General features: G+C 45.0%; 1 protein-coding gene across 1 annotated transcript; it reads right to left on the minus strand.

Annotated features, from left to right (window-relative positions):
* Nucleotides 1-23419, minus strand: LOC149455703 (uncharacterized). Its single transcript, XM_089685979.1, has 5 exons — nt 23330-23419; nt 14868-14903; nt 14705-14781; nt 3043-3239; nt 1-2145 (listed from the first exon to the last, which is right to left on the minus strand). Exons 1-5 carry the CDS (start codon nt 23417-23419, stop codon nt 1775-1777), a joined length of 771 nt encoding a protein of 256 aa, XP_089542105.1. The 3' UTR covers nt 1-1774.
* Nucleotides 23420-23776: the final 357 nt, after the last annotated feature.

Here is a 23776-nt window from a genome sequence, read left to right on the forward strand (position 1 = left end):
GACCAGGGGCAGGGGGACCAGGGGCAGGGGTACCTGGGGCCTGGGGGGGGTTCCTCTTACCCGGGTCCTTTGGAGGCTTTTGTGGCGCTGGTTTGGTGGCCGGGCCCTTGCTCAGGGCCCCGGCGTACGTCCTGCTTCTTTCTGGGCAGTCTCTGTAGACGTGCTCGGACCGTCCACAGAGGTTGCAGGTTCTGGACCTTGGGCAATCCTTGGTCTCGTGACCTGCAGACCTACAGAACCTACAAGAAAGCACACTGCATTCCTTACCCTCGTGCCCCGGCTGGCCGCACTTGCGGCATGACTGGGGTAGGTCTGGGTAGTGTAGGAGTCCTGATGACGATCCCAGGGAGAAGCATTGTTGCAGGTGTTGGAGATCTCCAGCGGGACGATCTCTTAGTAGCCTGCAAAACACAGCCCACTTACCAGTCCAGAAGCCGTTGGTGTCTAGTATCCGGACTGGGTCCTTCAACACGACACAAAACCTTTGGAGGTAGGTGGCTATGTCTCTGCCGGGGACGTGAGGGTTCCTCATGGACACCGTGATCCTTCTTTCGTCCCTTTGAATGGGAGAGTTCGCAGCGAACTTTCGGAAGAGGGAGTCGGGTCCAGCGGTCTTCACTGCCTCCCAGTACCTTCTGCACACCTGTAGGGAGACAAATGTGACAAGGAACAAACCTTTCACGAATGACTGCACCGACAGGGTCTCTGCTTTGCTAAATCCTTGTTCAAGGATCATTTTCTTGCCAAAGACTTCCGGGGTCATCTCCGGGATTCTGCCGTCCACCTCTTTCAGCCGCAGCACGACTGTCTGCTTCATCCAGGGCTCCAAGGGAGGGAGACCGTCTGCAGGGCCGGAGCGGTCTGGGGTGGAGGTGGAGGCGGAGGGGGCTTCTCCCGGGGTCTTGGCGGTGGTGGCGTTCTGTGGCTTCTTCACGGTCTGTTTCTTCCCCATCTTGGCGCAGAGGAGTTCTCAGGAGGGCTTCCCAGAGATCTTGGTCGGGTTCCTTCTCCTTCTTCTTCCTCGGCGGCTTCACTCTCGCTTGCTTAGCCTTTGAAAAGGCTATTGAGCGTCTACTGCCCGGAGGTAGTAACGCAGAGTGAACAAGGGGGGGGAAGATCACAAACTCGTTCTGTGTGGGGGCTAAGCCTCAAACCCAATAGCAGCAAGTAGGTGAAGCCGAATTTAATCGACGATCCTACAAGGCCGAGAAGAGGGTACCCCACACAGACCAAATGGCTTGGATAGATGCAAGTGTTTCTCAACGTCCTAGCTGGAAGCCGGGACACCCCTAAAGGCAAGGTCGATACTACACTTGATCTTAGCCAAAAGGCCGAGAAGCCCCTGCTCCTTGATAAACTTGAAAGTATCCAGGTAGTACCAAGGGGTGTCCCAGTTGTAGGGGATGGAACTGTCCCAATTGTCCCATCCGAGCAACCTCCAGAGAGACAACAGGAAGAAGCGTGACATTGCGTTCCCGCCAGAGTCCATAATCCTTTTGGGCAAAGTTCTGCGGATGCAGTTGCAGGCAAAGAACACCCTCAGTTGGGTGGCGATGTCGGGCACACCCTTACCGCCCTTGAGGGGTTCCTTGAACATGATTGCCCGCTTCACTGTGTCCATCTTGGAGCCCCAGATGAAGTGAAACACCACCCTGGTGATGGCCTTACAGGTGTTGACCCGTGGGGGCCAGGCCTAGGTGAGGTACTGCAACACAGGGAGAATCTCGCTGCGGAGTACCAGTGTCTTCCCTTCGATGGTGAGGTCTCTGAAGCTTCAAAGTCCAAAATTTTGTCGCATCTTTGACAGTCTCTCCTCCCAAGACTTCAGGGCTGCACCCTCGGCACCAAACCAAACTCCCAGGATTTTCATGAAGTCTGTCTTGATGCCAAAGGGCATGGATGCAGAAGAAGGCAGGAACCACTTTCCGAAGAGCATGACTTCCGACTTTCCGCAGTTGACTTTTGCCCCTGAAGCTTGGCCGAAGTCCTCGCAGGTCTGGACGAGCAGGTCGATGGAGCGCTGGTTGGCACAGAACACCGTCACTTCGTCCATGTAGATCGAGCACTTCACTTCCCGTCTGTCTGGTCCCGGCACGGTGATTCCCCCGATCTCTGGATTCCGTCTGATGCATTCGGCGAAGAGCTCTATACAACAAACAAAAAGCAGAGGTGAAAGAGGGCAGCCTTGTCTGACCCTGGAGAGGACCGGGAAGGGGTCAGTTTTCCAGCCGTTCAACTGCACCGTACTACAAATGTCATTATACATGATGTCAACATACGAACAAAACATTTCCCCGAGACCAAACCTGCGCAGGGCTCTGCACATAAACCCATGGGAGACACGGTCAAAGGCCTTTTCCTGATCAAGACTGACCAGGGCCACGTGCACACGGCGGTCCTTGATGTATTGGACCGTGTCCCGGAAGGGCGCTAGGCTGTCCGCAATCCTGCGGCCAGGAATGCTGCAAGTCTGATCCGGGTGGATGATCTGTCCGATGACGGCCTTCAGCCTGTTAGCCAGGACTTTGGCGAGGATCTTGTAGTCCACGTTCAGGAGAGAGATGGGACGCCAATTTTTCAAGTCACATCTCTCCCCCTTATGCTTGTACAAGATCGTGATCATCCCCTCCCCCAACGAAGGAGGCATCCTGCCCTCCACCACCATCTCCTCGTACAGCTCGAGCAGGTCCGGGCCCACGAGGTCCCACAGCGCTACATAGAGCTCTGCTGGGAGACCGTCGCAGCCCGGGGTCCTGCCCCGCCTAAAGGATTTAGCGGCAGAGTGCAGCTCCTCCAACGTCAAGGGGGTGTTGGTGGCCGACAAACCTGTAGGATCAATAGTGTTAGTGATACCTGACAAGAATCTGTCGGCTGTTGACGTGTTTGTTTCTTTGGGGGAGTAGAGGTCGGTGTAGTAGTCGTTGACCACTTCCATCACGGCCTCCTTCCCCTTCTGGAGTGTTCCAGTCTTGTCGCGCAGCTCCGACAGGGGTGTGTGTCCTGAGTGGAGTTTCCTGAAAAAGAAAGAGTTACACTTCTCACCTTTCTCTAGATGCTCCACCTTGGTACGGAAGACAATGTGCCTGGATTCTTCCTCAAAGTGCTTTTTCAAGCTCTTCTTGGTGTCTTCCAGGTCTTGCCTAACGTCCCAGCCACAGTGATGAAGGTCCTGCAGGGACTGCAGCTGACGCTGCAGTCTCCTGAATTCCCCCCTCCTGGCACACACTTGCTGGCGTCCCCTGGCATTACATGTACATAATGCTACAATATACTGCACAACCAACAGATGGCGCTGTGTTGCATCTATACAAAGTGCACATTGCTGCTAATACAGAGAACAACCGAAAGATGGCGATGACTTTAGAAAAATTACAAGTTACTTGTAATACAGATAACAACCGAAAGAAGGCGCTGTGCTCAACTACAGTTCTGCAACAAGGAAAACAAACCGATAGAAGGCACTGTGAATGCTCCAACAAATGTACATAATGCTGCAATTCAGAGTGCAACCAATAGATCAGGGGTGGCGAACAAGTTAGACACAAAGAGCCAAAATTTTAAACTGTGAAAGTCAGAGAGCCACACCATGCAGTGACCTGCCAAAACAGACAAACTGCGGACAGCACAGGGATGACCAGAGACTGCGGACAGCACAGGGATGACCAGAGACTGCGGACAGCACAGGGATGACCAGAGACTGTGGACAGTACAGATGACTGCTGACCTTTGGGGAGGTGGGGAGCGGGTACCTGAATTTGACAGGTACCCGCTCTTACTTCCGCAGAGTTTTTGTTTGATCTTACCTGTTCCTCTATCCAGCTGCGCGCTGTCTTCCCGGCTTCTGTAATGGCGCTCGGCATGACAGCCGGGTGCCCAGTGCGCATGAGCGAGAAGCACTTGCGCTTTGTGATTGGTCCGGCGGCTTCTGGGATCTGTCATGTGTCCCAGGTACCGCCTTACTATTCACAAAAAGCAACGCTTCTTGCGCATGCGCACTTGGCACCCGGCTGTCATGCCCAGTGCCCACACTACAGAAGCCGGAAGACAGCGTGCTGCTGGATAGAGGAACAGGTAAAAATAAGAGAAACTTGGCAAAGAGCCACAGTATACAAAATATGATAAGAGGCAAAGAGCCACATTCATTTTGGCCGGGAGCCGCACGCGGCTCGAGAGCCGCGTGTTCGCCACCCCAGCAATAGATCGTGCTGTGTAAATGCAGAGCAAGTTTATACCAATAGATGGCGCTGTGTAATATTCATCATGTGTTCACTATGCCTCTTATACCAATAGATGGCGCTGTGTAATATTCATCATGTGTTCACTATGCTGTTTGTACCAATAGATGGCGCTGTGCATTACTTCAACAGCTAGCGCCTACTGCTATATAACAATACGCCAATGTTCTTTGCAAAACGTCCTCTTCCCGTGGAAATAGGATCAGTCTGCGTTTGCTACAAAATAATTTAAAACCAATAGATTACAACATGATTACATCCAGCAATGCCTGGACTACGTCTGCATAACCAGCAGAAGCGATGTATGCAGCTGCCGAACAACCAACAGGTGGCACTGTGTATAGCTTACAGTCACTGCACTGAACTACAGTTTAACGCCGGTAGATGGCGCTACAAAACTACATCTCCGCTCACCCCCCCCCCCCTCCCCTGTTTTAAAGAAAGCCCCCAGCTCCCTTTCTGTAGTTTGCTATTCCTGTTTAACCCCTTCGTTGCTTTTTTTTGTTCGCTTTTGCATATATGTTAAATGCACGTATTAGACCTAAAAATACTCAAAACCCCCAAACCTTATATATTTTCTGAAAGCAGAGACCCCAGAGAATGAAAAGGTGTCAGTTACAATGCTTTATGTAACACAGCATCAGCAGTTGCTTATAAAATGCATATTTTCAGTTAAAACAAAATTATTTCAGTGCAGGCAAACACAATGTAATACCATTTTTTGGTAAAATTTGGAAAATTAGGTAACATCAAGTATTTAGATACCAAATGTCATTGTGTCCACTCATGAAACTGCGACAAACATCAGTGGCCAAAATTGTCTAGAGGTAATGCTTTAAAAGCCTTTACAGCTCATTACTTCAGGATTAACTGTGAGTGACGGTCCTAGATTTATCGCTTTCACCTTGGCGAGCACAGCAATACGGATAGGTGTCGGCATTTTTGGACATGTGTGCGTCCATCATGCTAATTTATTTGTACATATTGGCATTTAGCTTTTACTTTGTTATTTAATTTTTAAAACTTTTTTTTAAAGTTAACTTTATTGTTATCAAAAACAAAATGATAACCCCCCCAACTGAGAGATTTAATGGATCCCTTCATTAAATTTATTTTAATCCTCCACAACGGGTGCTCTCCATCTGAGCGACTCATCAGTAACTTAATCATGTCTGGTCACAGCAAAAAAAAACAAGGCAAAAAAAAAATGAGGCAAGGCTCAGGCTACAGGCCAAGACCCAATCATCCCAGGCTGGTCTGCAGTTCCCCATCAGTAGTCTTCATCGGCTGCTCAGGAAGGGCAACTATGGCGAGAGGGTCAGGGCTGGAGCTCCTGTCTATCTGGATGCTGTCCTGGAGCATTCGACAGCTGAGATCTTCAAGCTGGCTGGCAATGCTGCCTGAGACAACAAGAAGACCCAACATCTTCCCCTCTTACCTCCGAGTCGGGTGACGGAGTGATGGAGAAAAAGTTATCCAAATGGTTAAGGAGAGGAGAAGTAGTATTAAACATTACTATTACAGGAATGCTTTTGGCTAAGATCACGTGTAGTATCTGTTCTTATCAGTGTCCAGTAGGGGTGCTCTGCCATTATTCTTACCTTTTGGTGAGGATGGCTGGCTGTATAGTACCTCTGCTGGTATGATGGGGGCTCTGAAGGTTAGTACTAGCTTAAAGAGAAACCGAGGCTCCCACAGGCTGTTGGGTAATTGTATTAATTCCCCCAGGAAAACCATAGGGGCCCAGTCTCTCCTGATTTGAATAGGTCTACCTTGTCTGGCCAGGGGCTGGGGAGGCAGAGAGTCTGCAGAGCAGTGCCCCCTGGGAGTGGTTGCTCCAGGGGTACTCTTAGTAACACATGGGGGTGGAATCCCAAGTGTGAAAAGTGCACATGGTCAGCTGTTCTAAACAGTTTTTCTGCACTATGCCTTTAAGGGTGAGGCCTTTTGGCTAAGTCCAGGGCAATTTTTTGTTTTGCTACGGGCCTCAGGGCCTAGCCAGTGCACTATTGCACAGCCACTTAATTAATTGTTTATTTATTTTTATCAACAGTTTGTCACTTTTGTGTGTGTTTTGTTTCCTCACTGGATGGAGGGTGTGGGTCCTCGGGCCTGCCCTGAAATCTAGGGGGAGGATGTGGTACCCTTAGGTTCCTTTCTCCCCCAATCTTTTGGGGGTCTCTCTTCGAGAAAGCCCCTGGACCAAGTACTTGGTGGTCGGCTTCAGCTGATCACAAGGAAAGGGGTCCACCAGGCCTTTTGGGTAGGCGGATCATATTGGGAACCTTTGTCCCTGTCAGGAGCCTTGCACCCTGGAGGATCAGAGTAGAGGTTCTACCCCCTTTGGGGGGTGGACTAAAAGCACACCCCCTCAGTGCTCTTTTTTGTGTTGGTGTTTTTTCACTTGCACCTTTTTTTGTACACTTATCAGGTTTTTGTTTTTACGCACCTTTGCGATTGAAAAAAAAAAACAGGAATGTTGGAAGAAGCTTGGGATGAAGGGTGTGACAAACCAGCAAAAACTCTGCTTTGCATGTTTTCTGGGAGTGCCCCTTTGCTCAGAACCTGTGGAGGGCCTTTGAACTAGAGCTCAGGAGAACATTGATTGCACCTGGTGGGTGATGTGTTGTTTTAAGCATGCTTTATGGTGTGCTCATCCACCAGCAGAAGGGGATGTCCATTGAGGACTGTCACAGACTGGTCTACAGTCTGCTCAGAGACCATAACCATAGACTTCAAAGTGGAAGAGGGCATCTGAAGAGTTCCCCTCTCCCTTGTGTGTTTTTGTCCTTTCAATAAACCTTTGTGCCTCTGAATCCTTTTCCCCCTCCTCATCATACCTGTTGCCTATTGATATTGATTTTTTTTCTTTAAATGTTGCATGGTTTGTTTTAGTTGCAGTGCCCTGTAGGAAGTGCAGAATAAGGGTCTAACTGAGACCCTGACATTGTGCCACCAGGTATTTCTGTGGTACCTTAGGGATCACACAATGTATTTAGGGTAAGCTGCATCATGCATGATTTGATGGTTCAGGGAACTTTGCTCTGCTCAACACGTTAGGCATCATACTGCAGTGTGAATGTACTTATTGTGTGACTGGAACTGTATTGTAATGTAGTGTACGCCTGCGCTGCATTGCAGTACAGGGTGGAATGTGCCCCTATAAAATGTCTTGTTTTTATATAAAATAAAGTATAATTTTTTCACCAAAAAAAATCTGTTCTTATTAGTATCCAGTAGGAAGGCTATGCTGTCATTATTGCCTTTTTGATAGGAATGGCTGGCTGTATGGTATCCTTGCTGGTATGATGGTTGGATGTGGGAGTAATTCCTCCAGGAAGACTGGAAGGGCCACATGCCTCCTAATTTGAAAGAGTCTACCTGGTCTTGCAAGTCAGAAAACCTGCTGTGTCTGTGCCCTTTAAGAGTTGGTCTCCCCAGGGGTGCTCTTAGTAACACTTGAGCCTGGGAAACCTACTGCATGAAATGGCACAAGGTTAGGTCACTATGATTTTTTTTCTGCACTGCTGCTCTATGGGCTAGGCCACAAGGCCTGGCCAGATCGGCACTATTTATTTAATTTTATCACCGTTTTAACCCTCATAGAAGCTTTGCACTCTTTTCTTTCCACCAACCTCCTCCTGTCCATCCAAAATAATCTTCATAATCTTACTAGGGCTGAAAGTTTTCTTGAAATAGAACCTGAAACATTTTAAATTTTCCTCCATATTCTTAATATTTGTCCTTAAAACAATACTTCTTCATCTCTCAATCATATTGTTTCTCTTTTCCCATACCTCCTTCAACTTGTCTTCCACCTCTAACCCCACCCACCTGCATTGATAAAGAAACTGCAACCTCTCCTTCAAGTTCCTCTGCACGTCCCGCCTCTCCCTTGCTTTTTGAAGGCCAATTTTCTTAAAAAATCACAATCTCCTTTCGTCCAATCCCACCCCCTCAGCACATCTTCCAATTCCTTTTTCGTTACAAAAAAGGATTTAAAAAAAAGAAAGAAATCAAAAGAAAAAGAAGAACAAAAAAATAAACCGTCTTGTCCTTGTATACTGAACAGTTCATTTATCATACTCTGTCAAACTCCACTCCCACCTCCAATTCAAAAAGATACCCAATAATAATGATCAAGAAAAAACACAGGGTACAAACATTGTGACGGAATGCCTGTTACCCAGATTGGGTGATTACATCAGAGAACTGCTTCCTTGCCACTGGAACACAGGACCAAGGTATTATAGCTGGGGATTGCACCCAAGACTAGACAAGACTAGCTTAGATGCCAAACTGGAACTCTTTATTGAACTGAAAACACAGTTTTTATACACTCCAGAAATAGAGCCCATCCCTTCATGAACAATAAAACAACTATTTCACTTTAGTATAAACATCCCACACTGATTAGATAAAGAGGTGAAGCTGACATCAGTCTAATCCTGTCATGTAGGCACCTCCAGAAGGACTTGCCAACAAACAATTGGTGACTCAAATAACTCAATTAACAATGGTAATACACACCTGGGAGACACACAATGGGAGAAGATAGTAAACACATAACACCTTAATAAACAGATTAGAGCAAGAGTCCTCAGCATGAGGTCGTTTTGCTGTTTATTAAAATTCTCTGTGTCTAGGAAGGAGAGGGGTTGAAGCAGTCAATGCTAGTTTGGGCACAGAGACCCCAAATCTGTATCTTGATTCTCCAGTTCTCAGAGTCTGTCTGTTTTGTGGAGACATGGACTTGAATTTGAAGTAAACTACTCCAACGGTCCCCCCCACCAGGAACACACCAAAGAATAGAGCCTCCTCAGATGTCAGGCTCATGGTTAGTAAGCAAAAGGCTCTTCCAGAGCACTCTCCCTCTGTCTTTTACTGTGTGGTTGTGGTAGTGCTGCTGCTGGTTGCAACAAAGCAAACCATGGCTGCAAAATGATCAAACAGCTACAGCTCAAGCAAACAGAAGGCCACGTTTGTCACTTTTCACTTTTGTGTGTGTTTTATTTCTCACAGGATGGTAGGGTGTGGGTCCTCGGGCCTACCCTGAAGTCTAGGGGGAGGATGTGTGGCCTTTTGGTTCCTTCTTCCCCTATTCCTAGGGGGTTTTTCTCTTCGGGAGAGCCCCTTTACCAAGTACTTGGTGGCTGGATTTGGCTGGCCACAAGGATTGGGGTCCCCCAGGCCTTTTGGCTAGATGAACCACATGGGAACCTTGTCCCTGTCAGGAGCTTCGTGCCCCGGGGGATCAGGGTAGAAGTACATCCCCTTCGGCGGATGGACAAAGCACACCCCTAAGTGCACTTTTTTGTGATTTTACACTTGCACGCTTTTTTTGTACACTTACTGGTTTTTTGTTTTTCGCACGTTTGCGGACTTAAAAAAAAAAAAAAAGCCATGTGATCTCCACTCCACCTCTCCCTGCAGACTGACTGGAAACTTGTTTTGGCACCTGTCAAACTGCTGTGTGAGAGCAAGGTGTCGCACTGCTGCGTTGATGATCATTGGATTGGGTGAGGTAATTAGCCTGTCCCCCTTCTCCTTCTGTCAACTGTTGTGTGCTGTGGAAACAAGTTTTCTGGTGACAATGCTGCTGAATGGGGGTTATGCTTTGCCTATCTCTTTGATGTGCTGGGCTGTCTCTTTGATGCGCTGGGTTGTCACTTTGCTGGCGGGGCTGTCTTTGCTGGGCTGAACTATCTCTTTGCTGGATGGGGCTGTCTCTTTGGCAGTCAGGGCTGTCTCTTTGTTGGACTGGGATGTCTCTTTGCTCAATATATGGGGATGTCTGCTTGCTAAATTGCTGAATTTATGGGACTGTCTCTGCCAGATATATAGGGCTGTCTCTATTCTGGATATGGGGGCTGTCCCTGGCTGGAGATCTGGGGACTGGCTCTCGCCCGATATGGGATTTTTAACTGTTCCACACCCGTGCAGACATATCACATATACATTGCTCTTACTTAGCCAGTCAAAACACAGCCATTCTTCTAGAACTTGAACATACGCTCCTAACATTGAGAAAACCAATGGTTAGAGCTGTGAAGCAAAATGGTGCTCGACCTCTGCCCTTCTCACCAACTCGTAACAAAGGACCAGCCAATCTCACACTGTGCTGTCACTTACCTAACAATTCCACTCTCAGCTACACCCTGCACAAAAATGTTCCAGCTCCTGGGACCACAATCTATGTGCTGGCAGCCTGAGAGCGATTGTTACTGGGTTAGGGTAATTATGCAATTAACCCTTCAAACTGCCACCACAGCCTTTTTACAGAGAAGGATGAAACTCACAAATCCTAGCAATAACACTATTATTTTAGCATAAACGTCTGCAACACCAACTGTGACCACAGACAGGTATATTCAGAAGATTGTTATATACAGTAGCACTGTCCAGAGACAGGGATTCTTTAGTTTGCATTAAAAGCTTTAGAGACAGTTGCAACATTTTTCAAAATAGGGTTTATTATTAGACAGGTCAAAATGGTGCAATTTAAATATTTACAGAAAAGATATTATAATGAGATAAAGAGAACAATAAAGTAAAAGAGAAATAAAAGAGAGGAGTTAAGAAGGCAGAATACTTGCAAAAGTCTATCACACATATTAGCAGTGCCCTGCTCAGCATCCTTCTCCCAATTACCCACATTAGGCTTTGGCTGTTTATCCTTCTCTTGTCCAGTTTCCTGCCTATCACAATATCCTCAAACAAATTATTATTATTATACAGGATTTATATAGCGCCAACAGTTTGCGCAGCGCTTTACAAAATGAAGGTAGACATAACAGTTACAATACAATTTAGTACAAGAGGAAACAGAAGGCCCTGCTCGTCAGAGCTTATAATCTAGGAGGCAGGGTTGAGTGATACAAAGGTTAATATCTGTGGGGGGATGAGCTGATGGAGGAAATTAAAGGCAGTTTACTAATTAGAAGCAGGATAGGCTACTTTAAAGAGAACGGTATTCAGGGATCATCTGAAGGTGCATAGATTAGGAGATAGACAGATTGGGGTATGGAGTTCCATAGGATGGGAGAAGCTCGGGAGAAGTCCTGGATGTGGGCATGGGAGGAGGTGACACTGAACTAGAGAGCAGAAGATTGGTAGATATTTTGAGACTAGGTTAGTGATGTAGCTGGGGGCAGAGTTGTGGATGGCTTTGTAAGTTGTTAGTATTTCAAATTTTATTCCTTGGGCGAGTGGAAGCCAGTGGAGGGATTGGCAGAGAGGTGTAGCAGACATTGAACAGTTGGTAAGGCGGATGAGCCTGGCATCAGTATTCATGATGGACTGGAGGGGGGATAGCCTATGTAAAGGTAAGCCAATGAGGAGGGACTTGCAGTAGTTGAGGCGAGAGATAACCAGGGAGTGAATTAGGAGCTTTGTGGTATCATTGGTTAAAAAGGGGCATATTCTGAAGATGTTTGCGGAGGTTGAGGAAGCATTATTTGGACAGGGATTGGATGTGGGCCTGAAAGGATAGTTCAGAATCCAGGGTTACCCCTATAGTCTGGCATGCAGGGATGGGTTGTTAGTGGTGCTATTAATCCTGATCGAGAAATCAGGGGAAGAGGCACGTGGGGGAGAAAATATTATGAGCTCAGTTTTGGATAGATTGAGTTTTAGGAAGTGGTGTGACATCCAGTCTGATATGTCTGTTAGTAAATTGGTGACACTTGAGGAAACTGATGGGGTGAGTTGAGGAGTAGAGAGATAGATTTGTGTGTCATCAGCATAGACATGGTATTGAAAACCATGGGAAGCTAACAGCTGACCCAAGGAAGAGGTGCAGATTGAGAATAGGAGGGGTCCAGGGACAGAACCTTGGGGGGATCCCAACAGAGAGAGGAGTAGGAGAGGAGGTAGAGTTGTAAGTGACACTGAAGGTGTGGTGAGCTAGGTAAGATTTGAACCAATGGAGAGTGCAGTCATGGAGACCAAGTAAATTGAGGTTTTTTTTTTTGAAGAGGGGGTGGTAAACTGTGTCAAAGACAGCAGAGAGGTCCAAGAGTAAGAGTACAGAACAGTGATCATTAGTTTTAGCAGTTAGCAATTTGTTTGCGAGTTTTAGGATAGCAGTTTCTGTGGAGTGTTGTGGGCAAAATCCAGACTGAAGGCGGATTAAGAAGGTTATTCTCAATAAGGTGGCAGCTCAGCCAGTTGTAGACTAGACATTCAAGGAGTTTGGAGGCAAAAGGGAGTAAGGAGATGGGTCTTAGGTTGCTAAAATTGGTGGGGTCCATGAGGCCTTTTTAAGTATGGGGGTGACTAGCGCATGCATTAGAAAGTTGGGGAAGATATGAGTTAAAGAGTGAAGGATAGAGCCGGAGGGTGACTGTAGTATTTGCGAGGGAACATGGTCAATTCAAGGGCACAAGTGGTTAGGTGGGCTTTAGAAAAAAGTTTCCAACCTCCTATCTTTAGTGGCACAATATTCCTCACATTGTCTTGCTAAATGGCCACCTTTTTACAGATGTTGCACGCTCTTTCAGCTCTACAGTCTTTTCCTACAGTAACTGGTTTGTTCAGGATACAAGAAGCCCCTTTCTCCTCCAATAGTAAATGCAGCTGGTGGTCTTCTTACCCCACCCACACAGTCAGGACCCATTATAAATCTGCCAATGAGATAAATTTTCCCGACCAAATATCAAATCTGTTCCAGACTTTTTCACTGCCCTTAAATTGTAACATCAATTACTCAAGAAGGCACGCAAAAGGTCCACATCAACAAAAGGGCTATACATGTGCATTGTTATTACCTTCTCTTCCTGGATGAATAATGGCTGCACAGTGAACTTCCTTACGATCTCCACATTCGTAATAGACTTGGGTTTTTCATACACATTTCAGCAAACTCGGTAGAAACAAATGTCACATCATATATCCTCAGATGAGGAAAATCCTGCAAACACCTACTGTTAAGCCTAATGCATCCTTCAGACAATTGACTACCACTGTCCTCGCTGTTTCCTCCCCTTTATATTATGGCTTAACCATAAAGTGAAGCAAGCCTCGCACATCACAGACCACTATAGTTCCAGCTCTGAAGTACCAGTCACCTCCCGTGCACCAAGGGCAACCTCACAAGAGGGCTCCCAAGAGCTCTCTCAATGCTGACCTGTAAAGTAACACCCTCTGATTGTAGCCAAAATGCAGAGAAGCAATAACCCTTTTTGCCAACTTGACTGATCTATGGGGAAATAACAAGGATCAGAGCAGGCTGAAGGAGGGTGAAGTGATTTGGATTGGAGAAAGTTGGGGGTGAAGTAATCAGGATGGGAGCAGACTGAGTGAGAGGTGACCAAGGTTAAAACTTTTTTTTTTCAGCGTAGGTGCACAAAAACAAAAATTCATACGTGAACAAAAAAGGATACTTAAGGGTGTGTTTTTGTTTACCCCCCAAGGAGTTGGACCTCTACCCTGAACCCCTAGGGCACAAGGCTCCTGACACACACACACAGGGTTTTAAACTTGGTCCACCTAGCCAAAAGGCCCCCTCCTCGTGGCCAACCAAAACTGACCACCAAGTGCTAGGTCAAGGGACTCTCCCAAAGAAATCCCCCCAGGTTCAGGAGAGGAAGAAACCTGATGGCTATGCATCCACTCCTAGACTTCAGGGCAAGCCCAAAGACCCACACCCTCCATCCAGTGAGAAAAAAACACACACACATAAGTGAAAGATGACAAAAAGTGAGGAGAAATTTAAAAAAAGAAATATGTGAATGTGCAATTGTGCACTGGCTAAGCCCTGTGGTTTAGTAGCTAAAATTGCCCCAGATGTAGTCCAAAGGTTGATGGTTGTGCCATTGATCTTGACAGAGAAGTCAGGGGAAGGGGCACGTGGGGTAGGAAATTTTAGGAGCTCGTTTTTAGATAGATTGAGCATCAGGAAGCGGTGTGCCATCCAGACTGATAGGTTGGTCAGTAGGTAAGTGATGCGTGAGGAGACTGATGTTGTGAGCTGAGGGGTAGAGAAATAGATGTGGGTGTCATCAGCATAGAAATGATATTGAAAGCCATGGAAGGCTATTAGCTGACTCAGGGAGGAGGTATAGATAGAGAATAGGAGAGGTCCAAGGACAGAACCTTGGGGAACCCCAACGGAGAAAGGGAGAGGAGGAAGTAGAGTTGTAAGTGACACTGAAGGTGATGTTGTTATAGGTAGTGTAGCATCCTCCTAGTTAGCTAGGGGGAGATGGAGTCCTGATTGATAGAGAGGAGGGCTGAGTAGCAGCCTGAATGTAATAGCCAGAAGGTCAAATTGTGGTCAGGAGCTGAGAGGCTCTGCAGGCCAGCCCCTCTGGAATTTCCCCCTTCTCTAGGGCTTTGGAGGAAGGCCTAAAAGCAGTGGGTGGATCTGAGGAGTGGCTGGCTTGTACACTTGAGGGTTCCTAGCCAATCCCCAGCAGAAGGCTTGTGAAGGGGCTGGGACACCCTTAAAGAGGTTGGAGCCTACTCACCTGGAGAGAGTTCGGGTGGAAGACAGCCAGGAAGATGTAAAGAACCCTGATCGCAACATCATGGAGTCTGCTTGGGACTACATGAAGAGACAAAAGGATTTGAGGCAGCCTACATCCACATAAGATCTGTACTTAGTTCTCCAAGATATTTAGAACAACTTACCTGCTGAGTTCCTTCAAAAATTGTGTGCAAGTCTACCTAGAATATTTGAAAATCAGATGCTGTTTTGAAGGCAATGTGTGGTCACACCAAATATTGATTTGGCTTGAATTTCTCTTCTGTTCATTTACTTTACATTTTGTTAATTTATAAAAAAAAAGCTATTAACACTTCTATTTTTGATAGCATTCTTAATTTACAGCATTTTTCCACAGTTGCTTAATACTTTTGCACAGTACTGTGTACACTCACTTTATTAGTTACACCTTTTCAATTGCTTAGTAACAAAAATTGCTAATCAGCCAATCACATGGCAGCAACTCAATGTATTTAGGCATCTAGATGTGGAGAAGACGACTTGCTGAAATTCAAACCAAGCATCATAATGGAGAAGAAAGGGGATTCAAGTGATTTTGAACGTGGTGTGGTTGTTAGTGCCAGACGGGCTGGTCTGAGCATTTCAAAAACTGCTGCTCTACTGGGATTTTCATGCACAACCATCTCTAGGGTTTACAGAGAAACAATATCCAGTGAGCAGCAGTTGTGTGGATGAAAATGCCTTGCTGATGTCAGAGGAGAATGGGCAGACTGGTTCCAGATGATAGAAAGCCAACAGTAACTCATGTCAATATGGACAAAATCTCCAAGGAATTTTTCCAACACCTTATTGAATCTAAGCCATGAAGAAACAAGGCAGTTCTGAAGGCAAAAAGGGGGTCCAACCTTGTACTAGTAAGGTGTACCTAATAATGTAGCCGGTATATTTGTATGCTGTATGCTATTGTCCATGCCAATCTGTATGCTCTACTGTATATTACAAATGCCTGCTTCTAAGTAATAAGGTTTGATAAACATTTGTGCAACTATCATGCCAACAAAAACATCAATTATTATCTTTTTATTCTAGAAGTCCTCTGTTTTAAGAAAATGTTAAATTTTCTTAGAGGTATTAAAGTGGAGCTCCACCCAGCAGGGGAAGTTTCACTTTAAGGCCTCATCCCCCACACCCCGTTAAGGATTGGCACTTTTGGGGAGTGGAAACACGATTTTGACAGGTATCCACTCCCATTTCCGCTGTGATCGCTTAGGCAATTGGAAGTGGAAGTTCTCCTTCTCCCCCGCACTATTTTGGGACACGTGACAGGTCCCAGAGGACTGTGTGACCATTCACAATGCACGGCGCTACATGCGCATGTGCAGTGGGCACCTGGCTGTGAAGCCGCATGCTGTCACAGCCGGGTATCCACACTTAAGATGCCAGAGCCGGGGACACAGGAAAGCCGGTGAATCTGGCTGCAGTGAGGACACTGCTGGATCCTAGGACAGGTGAGTGGCTGTTTTTTAAAAGTCAGCAGCTACAGTTTTTGTAGCTGTTGACAATTTTTTCACCAGAAACTGGAGCTCCGCTTTAAGTAATTTGGAAGCCAAAATGCACATTTTAATATGTATGTATTAAAAAAAGGAGATATTCTTGACACATGCTCCATATATACTTAAAGAGCAGCTGCATAAAAACATGAAATTACGGACCATCAAACATATGACGTTATGTAACACAGTACTTCTACTAAATGTGACATAGATAGCCAGGTACAGAAAGCATACTATAGTTTCCCTTTGTTATCCCCTCTCTGCTGATCAGATATACAGTACATTTCCAAAGGGTGATAGAAAGGTAAATGTATATTTTCTTAAAAAAAAAGGTCAAATTGTTTTAAAGTTAATAGTTTACTAGAACATTTCCAGCTCTGAGATACAAAATGTTTGCAGAAATGCTGACCAAGCCATTTAAAGTTCCTTCATCATGTCACTGAAAATTGATGTGCCTCCAATGAATGATTAACCCTATTAAAATATATACAAAACCCTAGGAAATCATTTATCTTATTTTCTCCCATTTTGTCTGTTAAATATACCATTCAAAGTTTTTAGAATGTCTGTTCAATATAACACATAAAAAAATTACTTGTTGATCATTTACTTATCAATCTAGGAGGTGATGAACAACTAATCCATCATCCCTAAGATTTCTATGCTATAAACACTAACCATTAATGAGACCTTTAAGGCACATATTATTGAACAGAATTATAAAAGATTTTTTACTGAAAATCTATCATAAATTGTTAAAAATTTTGATCTGCCAGAAACCTTTTGAGCAGATAACTTAATTTGCCATCTGTCTGTGCTGACTGCTATCAGTTATATTGCTCCCAGTTCTCCTCTGAACTACAGAAATCCCATGAAATGTAAGAAAGAGGGGGGGTTTGTAGTCCTGTTCTTGGGTGACAATGCTGCAACACAGTAACTGAGAGTTGTCACCTTGGGACAGGAAGTTTGGTAAAAGTGGAAATAAAGGAAAACAGCGTGACAAAGGAAAACTAATTTTTCCTTTCTTTTTCTAGCACATGGTACAGTGCATAAAAACAAAACACCAAAGTGAACCAAAAAGTGCATGGTCCCCTCCAGAAGAGGAAGGACCCCTCGGGTTGCAAAACTCCTGATGGGGACAACACACACTCAGGTCGACTTAGCCAAAAGGCCTGGCCAAAGCTCACAAATGAGTACTGGGTGGGGGCTTTCCCAAAGAGAGAACCAAACCCCTCTCCCCCCAAGGCAGAGGTTGAAAGAACTTAATGGCAAAGCATCCTCTCCCTAGACTTCAGATTAGACCCAAAGACCCACACACTACAATTCTGAGTTAGAGATGACAGAAAAATAAGTGCAGTGATATACAAAGTTAGAAAAAGTAAATAAAACATACAAACGTGAATGACAAACTAGACCTTGTGGCCTGGTAGAACCAATGCTGCCACCATTTCTAACAGCGGTGACTGCATTTTTTCTTCTAATAATTAGTGAGTTTAATTTTTCTTTCTAATTTAACAAAGAACATGCGATGGAACTTCTTCACTTGGCTGCTGGCCTGCATATCTGATAGATTTGCTTGGTAGCTCAAGGGCCACCTGAGGAAGTGAAATGAAAGACCAACAATCCTGCCGCTAGTTGCGAGACAGTGGTTAGCAGTGTAAGTCTGCAACAGGATATGCTTTTACTGGCAACAGCTTCAAGTAAAAACATTTTCAAAAGATTCAAAAAAAAACTTGACATGATCCCAAAACATATTGAAAAACATATACTGGGTTTACATACACTTCATATCTCTTGGGGATTCCAGTAGCAAGCTTGGTTTCCAACTATGTTGGGGTTTTTAATAAGTTTTTTTTATACGTAAGTATAAGAATTTTTATAAAAATTTTGAGTTTTCACAGTTATCAGTTTGAGAATACCACATAGGAGCATCCATCAAAGACATGAAGCAAACATACAGGTCTGTTACAAACGAGGGGCAACTGGACAAAGGAGCATATGACAAGTTTCCAAAGTCAGACTAGATGTACCTGTAGATAAATGCTGCAAATGTGTTGGTTTGTTTTGTGTTCCCACACCTCCTTGTGCATTCTCCATAGTAAAAATATCCATCACGAAGAGTGGGAGCACAATTTGTAATCAGGTTGAGCAAGTTGATCTGGTTTGATGTTTGAATATCCACTATTATTCCAAGGTTTTCCTAACATGAGCCTTTATTTTTTTATAGGGCAGAAACATGTTATGTCTTCAAGTTTCTACAATTGTCAGCATTTTTGATGACCTGAAGTGACATCTACGTAGAAAGGTGTCTGGATGTGTCTCACCTTGGGAAAGGGTAAAGACTCGGAAGTTTGTGTCCTGGGTAACCTTATGTGGAAGTGTCATTGTACAGAGTTCTAAGTATCTTATTGTTTCTTGGATGACTGCTTTGGTGTACGGAATTTTTGACCTGTCAGCATGACTGTGCAGTCTGTCCAACCCAATGAGTTTATTTCCTCCTGTATCTTCTCTAAGAAAATAATAAAATACCAAAATACAATACTATTTTAATAAAAAAAGTGAAGCTTTAAGCATTCTCGAATTTTCTGTGGAACAATGGTTTATAAATAGGGATAAAGTATTTAGGAAAATAACTGGTCATAGGGTTTAGGAATTCAAGCAAATTGTACTTCTTGAATGGTAGGATTATTGACAGACTATACAAACCTGCATGCAGATATTTAGCAAAATAAAAAAATGCTATTTGCATAATTTGCTAAACAATTTGCTCATTAGAAATCACTTTTCAGCTTACCTGCTGAAATGCACTCACAGTACTTGTAAATGACAGGGATGTCTAGCTTATGTAGTCACGGTGACTGCAGTTTTACTTTTTAATTCTCACTGTTATGACTAAGCTGCATACCTATCTGATGTATACTTTTAAGGACATAAAAAAAAATTCATTTTGGTACACTCTTTTACAATTATGGTTCATAATATAACTATCTGAAACTTAAACTATTAAACATTCAACACTACAGGTTCATTTTGCAGCCTGAAAGTGTATGTGCATAGTTCCAGTGGTGACCTCACTGCAGAGACACCGACATGGGACACAAAGCCACATGCAGGTAAAGTTTATACCACTTTCCTGTCTCCCACTGGCCACCAATATCTGGGGATGGGGGAAAGCTCCACTGACCACCAATGCATGGAGAGTGGGGTAAAGCTGGCTATACACTACAGAATTTTGGTCACTTGCTAGTGATGTCAAATTGATTTGTTTCCAACTGCAGTTATGAGGAAATATGAACAAGCAGTATGCCAAATTTTTCTTGAACAACAGGACTAACATCAGGACATCAGCTTCTGTCATGACAGGGGAACCTTATGTAAAGGATCTAAAAAGCACTGACCACTTAACAGCACCAGATGGCCCTTCCTGTGATAGAGCTGCCTATCCAGCACTGAGAGTACATCTTGTGTTTGACAACTGCAAAGGCCTCTAGAAACAGTCCTCTACAAGCCCCAATACATTATTCTCCCTTAGTATGCCTGCTTTATAAAATCAGCAGAGCTCTGAAGTGAACTCCCAAAAAAGAAAACACATATTTCACTGCACAGTGTCAGCTCCTACTGTCCCCAGGCCCCAGGAACTGATGCCACCACTGGCCAACCAGTGAACTGAATTACCCTCAGAGCATTTTTAACCACAAAGCCTACTAGGAGAATTAAGATTCTGCAGACTCTCCTGTACTTAAGTGTTCTCCATGCCCAACTACTGCTATTACCATTACTACAATGGGCAAGAGAAAAGAAACTCATGGGTGCTAAAAACTCACAAAGCATTAGCACCATGAGGAGATAGCAGAGGACAGATAAGAAGACCTCTAATTGAACCCTGTGACGATCGCACGTCAGACCCCTGACCTTCTCACCAAACTTGTGACCAAAGGACTAGCCAATCTAAAACCGCGATGTCACTTGCGTAGCAATGCCATGCCCAGCTGCACCCTGCACAACGATTTTCCAGCTAATGGACCACAAATCGATGTACCGGCAGCCTGGGTGCGATTGTTACTAGGTCAGGTTAATTACGCAGTTAACCCTTCATACTGCCATCACCTCCTTTTTGTACAGAGAAAGAGGAAACTCGGCAATAACACTATGATACTTGAGATAATTGTCTGTATAGCACTGTCACTGCAGACAGGTTATACAGAGGGTTGACACACACACAGTAGTGCTCTTTTAGATACAGGAATTTGTAAGTTGCAATAAAGAGCTGTAGAAACAGTTCAACACTTTCAGAAAGTAGGATTTATTACTAAAAGGTCAAAAGGGTGTAATAAAAATATTTACAGAAAAAAGATGTAACCAATATATATATAAATATACAGAGTGCAATAACACAGCAAACAGATAACAGAAAGAAGTTTAGGTAGATAAGTACTTGTCAAAAAGTCCTGGGTTAAGCAGATCAAGTTTCAGAGCAAAAGGGCACCGTCTCCCAAGTTGGTTCTAATGTTAAACGGGAGAATTCTTCAACTTACACTCTTAGGCCTGACAAACTATTTTGTTGTCCCCCAGCAGGGGGTGTCTCTGAAGCCAAGGACCAATGCCTCATTTAGGGAGGGGTTGTCTGGGCAGAGACCCAAACTAGAATCAAAATCTCTCCTAGCTCATATTTTGGCTCATAACTTTTCCTAGGCACAAGTAGCATTCCACCCGTGGGTAGATTAATATGCAGACGCATCTGAGGAACGGTTAGATTTGAAATATGAAATACATACTTGAAGGGTTCAAGAGATGTAATTTTCTGCTTTCCTATGTACTCCAGCCAGGGAGTGTGACCTGTCAAACGATTTGTCTGATTGTGAGCAATCTGAAGATAGGCCTGGTTTTTATGTAAGTCTTTCATATTCCAAGATATGAGACATAGGGGAAAATGGATTTTAAAAGTGTTATCTAGTTTCTTACTCCTCTGGAATGTCTTTGAACTCAGGGGAAGGCTTGGGTTATCCTTTTATGAGGTACCAGATTGCACAGCTTCCCAGCCAGCCCGGCACCCAGCTCAGAGATGTTTTATAGCTCGGAGCTACCTGCTGTGCCCTGGCCTGCCTGTGACACTTCCAACACACACACCAACCAAATGTCACTGTGGCTCTCAGAGAGGGAGGGGGGAGAATGAGGAAAGATATGTTTGTACAAGATGGATGATCCTTTGCCAAGATGGAGTTTGGCGCAAGATGGTTGAACAACGTCCATCTCTGTGGGCATGATTGCTACAAACCCCAGCAAGGATGAACAAGGCCAAACAGCATAAATGTGTTCTGGAAACACCTATCACAGAGTCCTTCCCCAAACTCAAAAGCTTCTCAGATATATGTGAACATGATCATGACATCCCCTCTAAAAAGGACTATGCAGCTATGTTTACCCATTTAGCAAAAACACTGAAAAAGGAAATCACAGCATTCAGGAATGACCCTGGATACTTGTTTATTATCTGGAAACTACACAAACCACCCAACTCACTGCCATTGCATATTTTCAAACTGCCTCAAATAAAAAGATTGCTTGCTGCAGAACATCCCCCTTAAATCATAGAATCAGGAGACTCAAGCACAGTATAATTGTTTAAAGATACACAGCCTTCCTGAAGCGACAGGTCACCAACCCGTGCTTTAAGGCACCAGGGTATCTTCAATACAACATTTTAGAGACCTGTGGAAATCCTATTTTCATAGATGGAGGGCTTGGTGTGCGCTCTTATCTCTACAATGTAATAAAATTACATTATTGCCATAAAAAATAGCATATTGTATGATGCTCCCTGTAGTATTTACACAATATTGAAGGAGCCACATCTGCATGGATCTTGCAAGAGAGATGCTACAAAAAAACAAAAGTACAACAATTCTCCATGATCTGGAAAATCTCCCATCCTTCTGTCATGCAGATATTCACTCCTGCACTTCCATAATGGATTAAACCTCTCCAATATCTCTTGTGTTTTTGTAGCTATGTATTTTTTGATTTGAAAGTTTAGCAGGCATGCTTTCAGATAGTCACATAGTGACAGCTATCTACATACCTGTGATTTATCTGACAAAGCACTTGAGTTGATACAAGGGATATTCATCCACCTGGGGGCTCAGTGATTTGGATCCTATAGGATTAAAAAACCTGGTAAGGCAGATGTATATTTACACTGGCTTTAGGAGCCATTGTTAGGCTCCATGCATACTAGGAACTGAGGAAACAAAAAAAAACAATTGCTGGAAAAAGCTGGATAACAAAATTCCAATATTAGTGTTTCTTTCTAGTGTTTTTTGTTTTAGCGTTGGCATTTTAGCTTGGTTAAGTATCAGGCCAGCAAACTAGCTGCTCTTGTCCTTAACAACCGATGACTCCCCGCTGACAGCTGAACGTAAGCAAAAGAATTAAAATTAAAAGAAAAAAAAACTGTGGGGCCCCCTACCAATCATACCAGGCTCTTCGAATCTGGACTTAATTTTCAGGGGAACCCCACACCAAAATTAGAAAATATATGGTGTGGGGGTCTGTGGGCGGGGGTCCACACCAAATGCTGGCACCCATCTGACACCTCTGCCACCTCCAACCACTAAATAAACTGAGGGGCGGGGCCACCATGTAATGTCACCAGATGAACCCCTTATGACATCAATGACTCAGCTTTACACAGCTGAATGCAAAAAACCTGACACATCACTGTACTAACACAAGCGATGTTGGTGCAGTGATCTCCCATGCTGTGCCTTTGTATTCTGACAGGGAGACTCTCCTTTCCCCCACCAGAGCTGTCAGGGATCCTGTCGCTGTGCAGTGGTGCGACGGCGATGGATCCCCTCTAGTCATGGCAGTGCGAGTGCGCAGGCGTGGGAAATCATTGCCTTCTGGTCTACAACATTCCTGCACATATTCCTGATCCTGATACCTGTATTCTGCATTACCTGACTAAGAAAGAACTCCGCCTGCACTGACCCCGGCTATCCCTGACCATTCGCTTGCTTGCTCCTTCTGTACTTTATCTGCCCGCTTGATACTGACCCGGCTTGTCTGACTCTGCTACATTATCCTGCCTGCACCTGCACCTGGCTTGCATCTTGTCGGCTACCATTCTCACTTGCCGCTGCACCCACGGTTCTGCTTCTGGCCTGCATCCGGGTCACCGCCATACTTATCTGCTACTGCATCCACGCACCGGTGCCCAGTCCCAATCCGCATCCTGATTGCCACCACACCTGCTTGCTGCTGCACCTACGTTCCTGCACCCGCACCTGGCTTGTGTCCGGATCTCCCGGGTCCCCAGCTACCTGCCGTCAGCTTCAGATCTACACGGCACTCATGCCACTCCTGGCTCTGCGCCCTCTGTTTCCACTATCAGGGGCTCTGAGCGGGAGTTGTAAGAGGACGCCCTTTCTCCACGTCAGGCTCCCCAACCAGGTACGTGGCAAGAGCACACTGATCTTGAGCCATTGGCTGCAAGCGCTGATCGGATGCTAGGTTTCCAGCATGCCTCTTTAAGCAAAGCT

Source organism: Staurois parvus, unplaced genomic scaffold, assembly GCF_062004578.1.
Source record: "Staurois parvus isolate SC_StPar_1 unplaced genomic scaffold, SC_StPar_1.0 ptg000390l, whole genome shotgun sequence".
Lineage (NCBI taxonomy): Eukaryota > Metazoa > Chordata > Amphibia > Anura > Ranidae > Staurois > Staurois parvus.

What these genes read in the sequence shown, in the direction of transcription:
- LOC149455703 (XM_089685979.1), bottom strand. Translation starts at nt 23,419, where the DNA reads ATGGCGGTGACCCGGATGCAGGCCAGAAGCAGAACCGTGGGTGCAGCG. An exon ending in AAGATGCAAGCCAGGTGCAG is followed by an intron (nt 14,904 to 23,329) that starts GTGCAGGCAGGA and finishes CAAATATTCTAG; the next exon opens with GTAGACTTGCACACAATTTT. An exon ending in GGTGGAGCATCTAGAGAAAG is followed by an intron (nt 2,146 to 3,042) that starts GTGAGAAGTGTA and finishes TTTGTTGTATAG; the next exon opens with AGCTCTTCGCCGAATGCATC.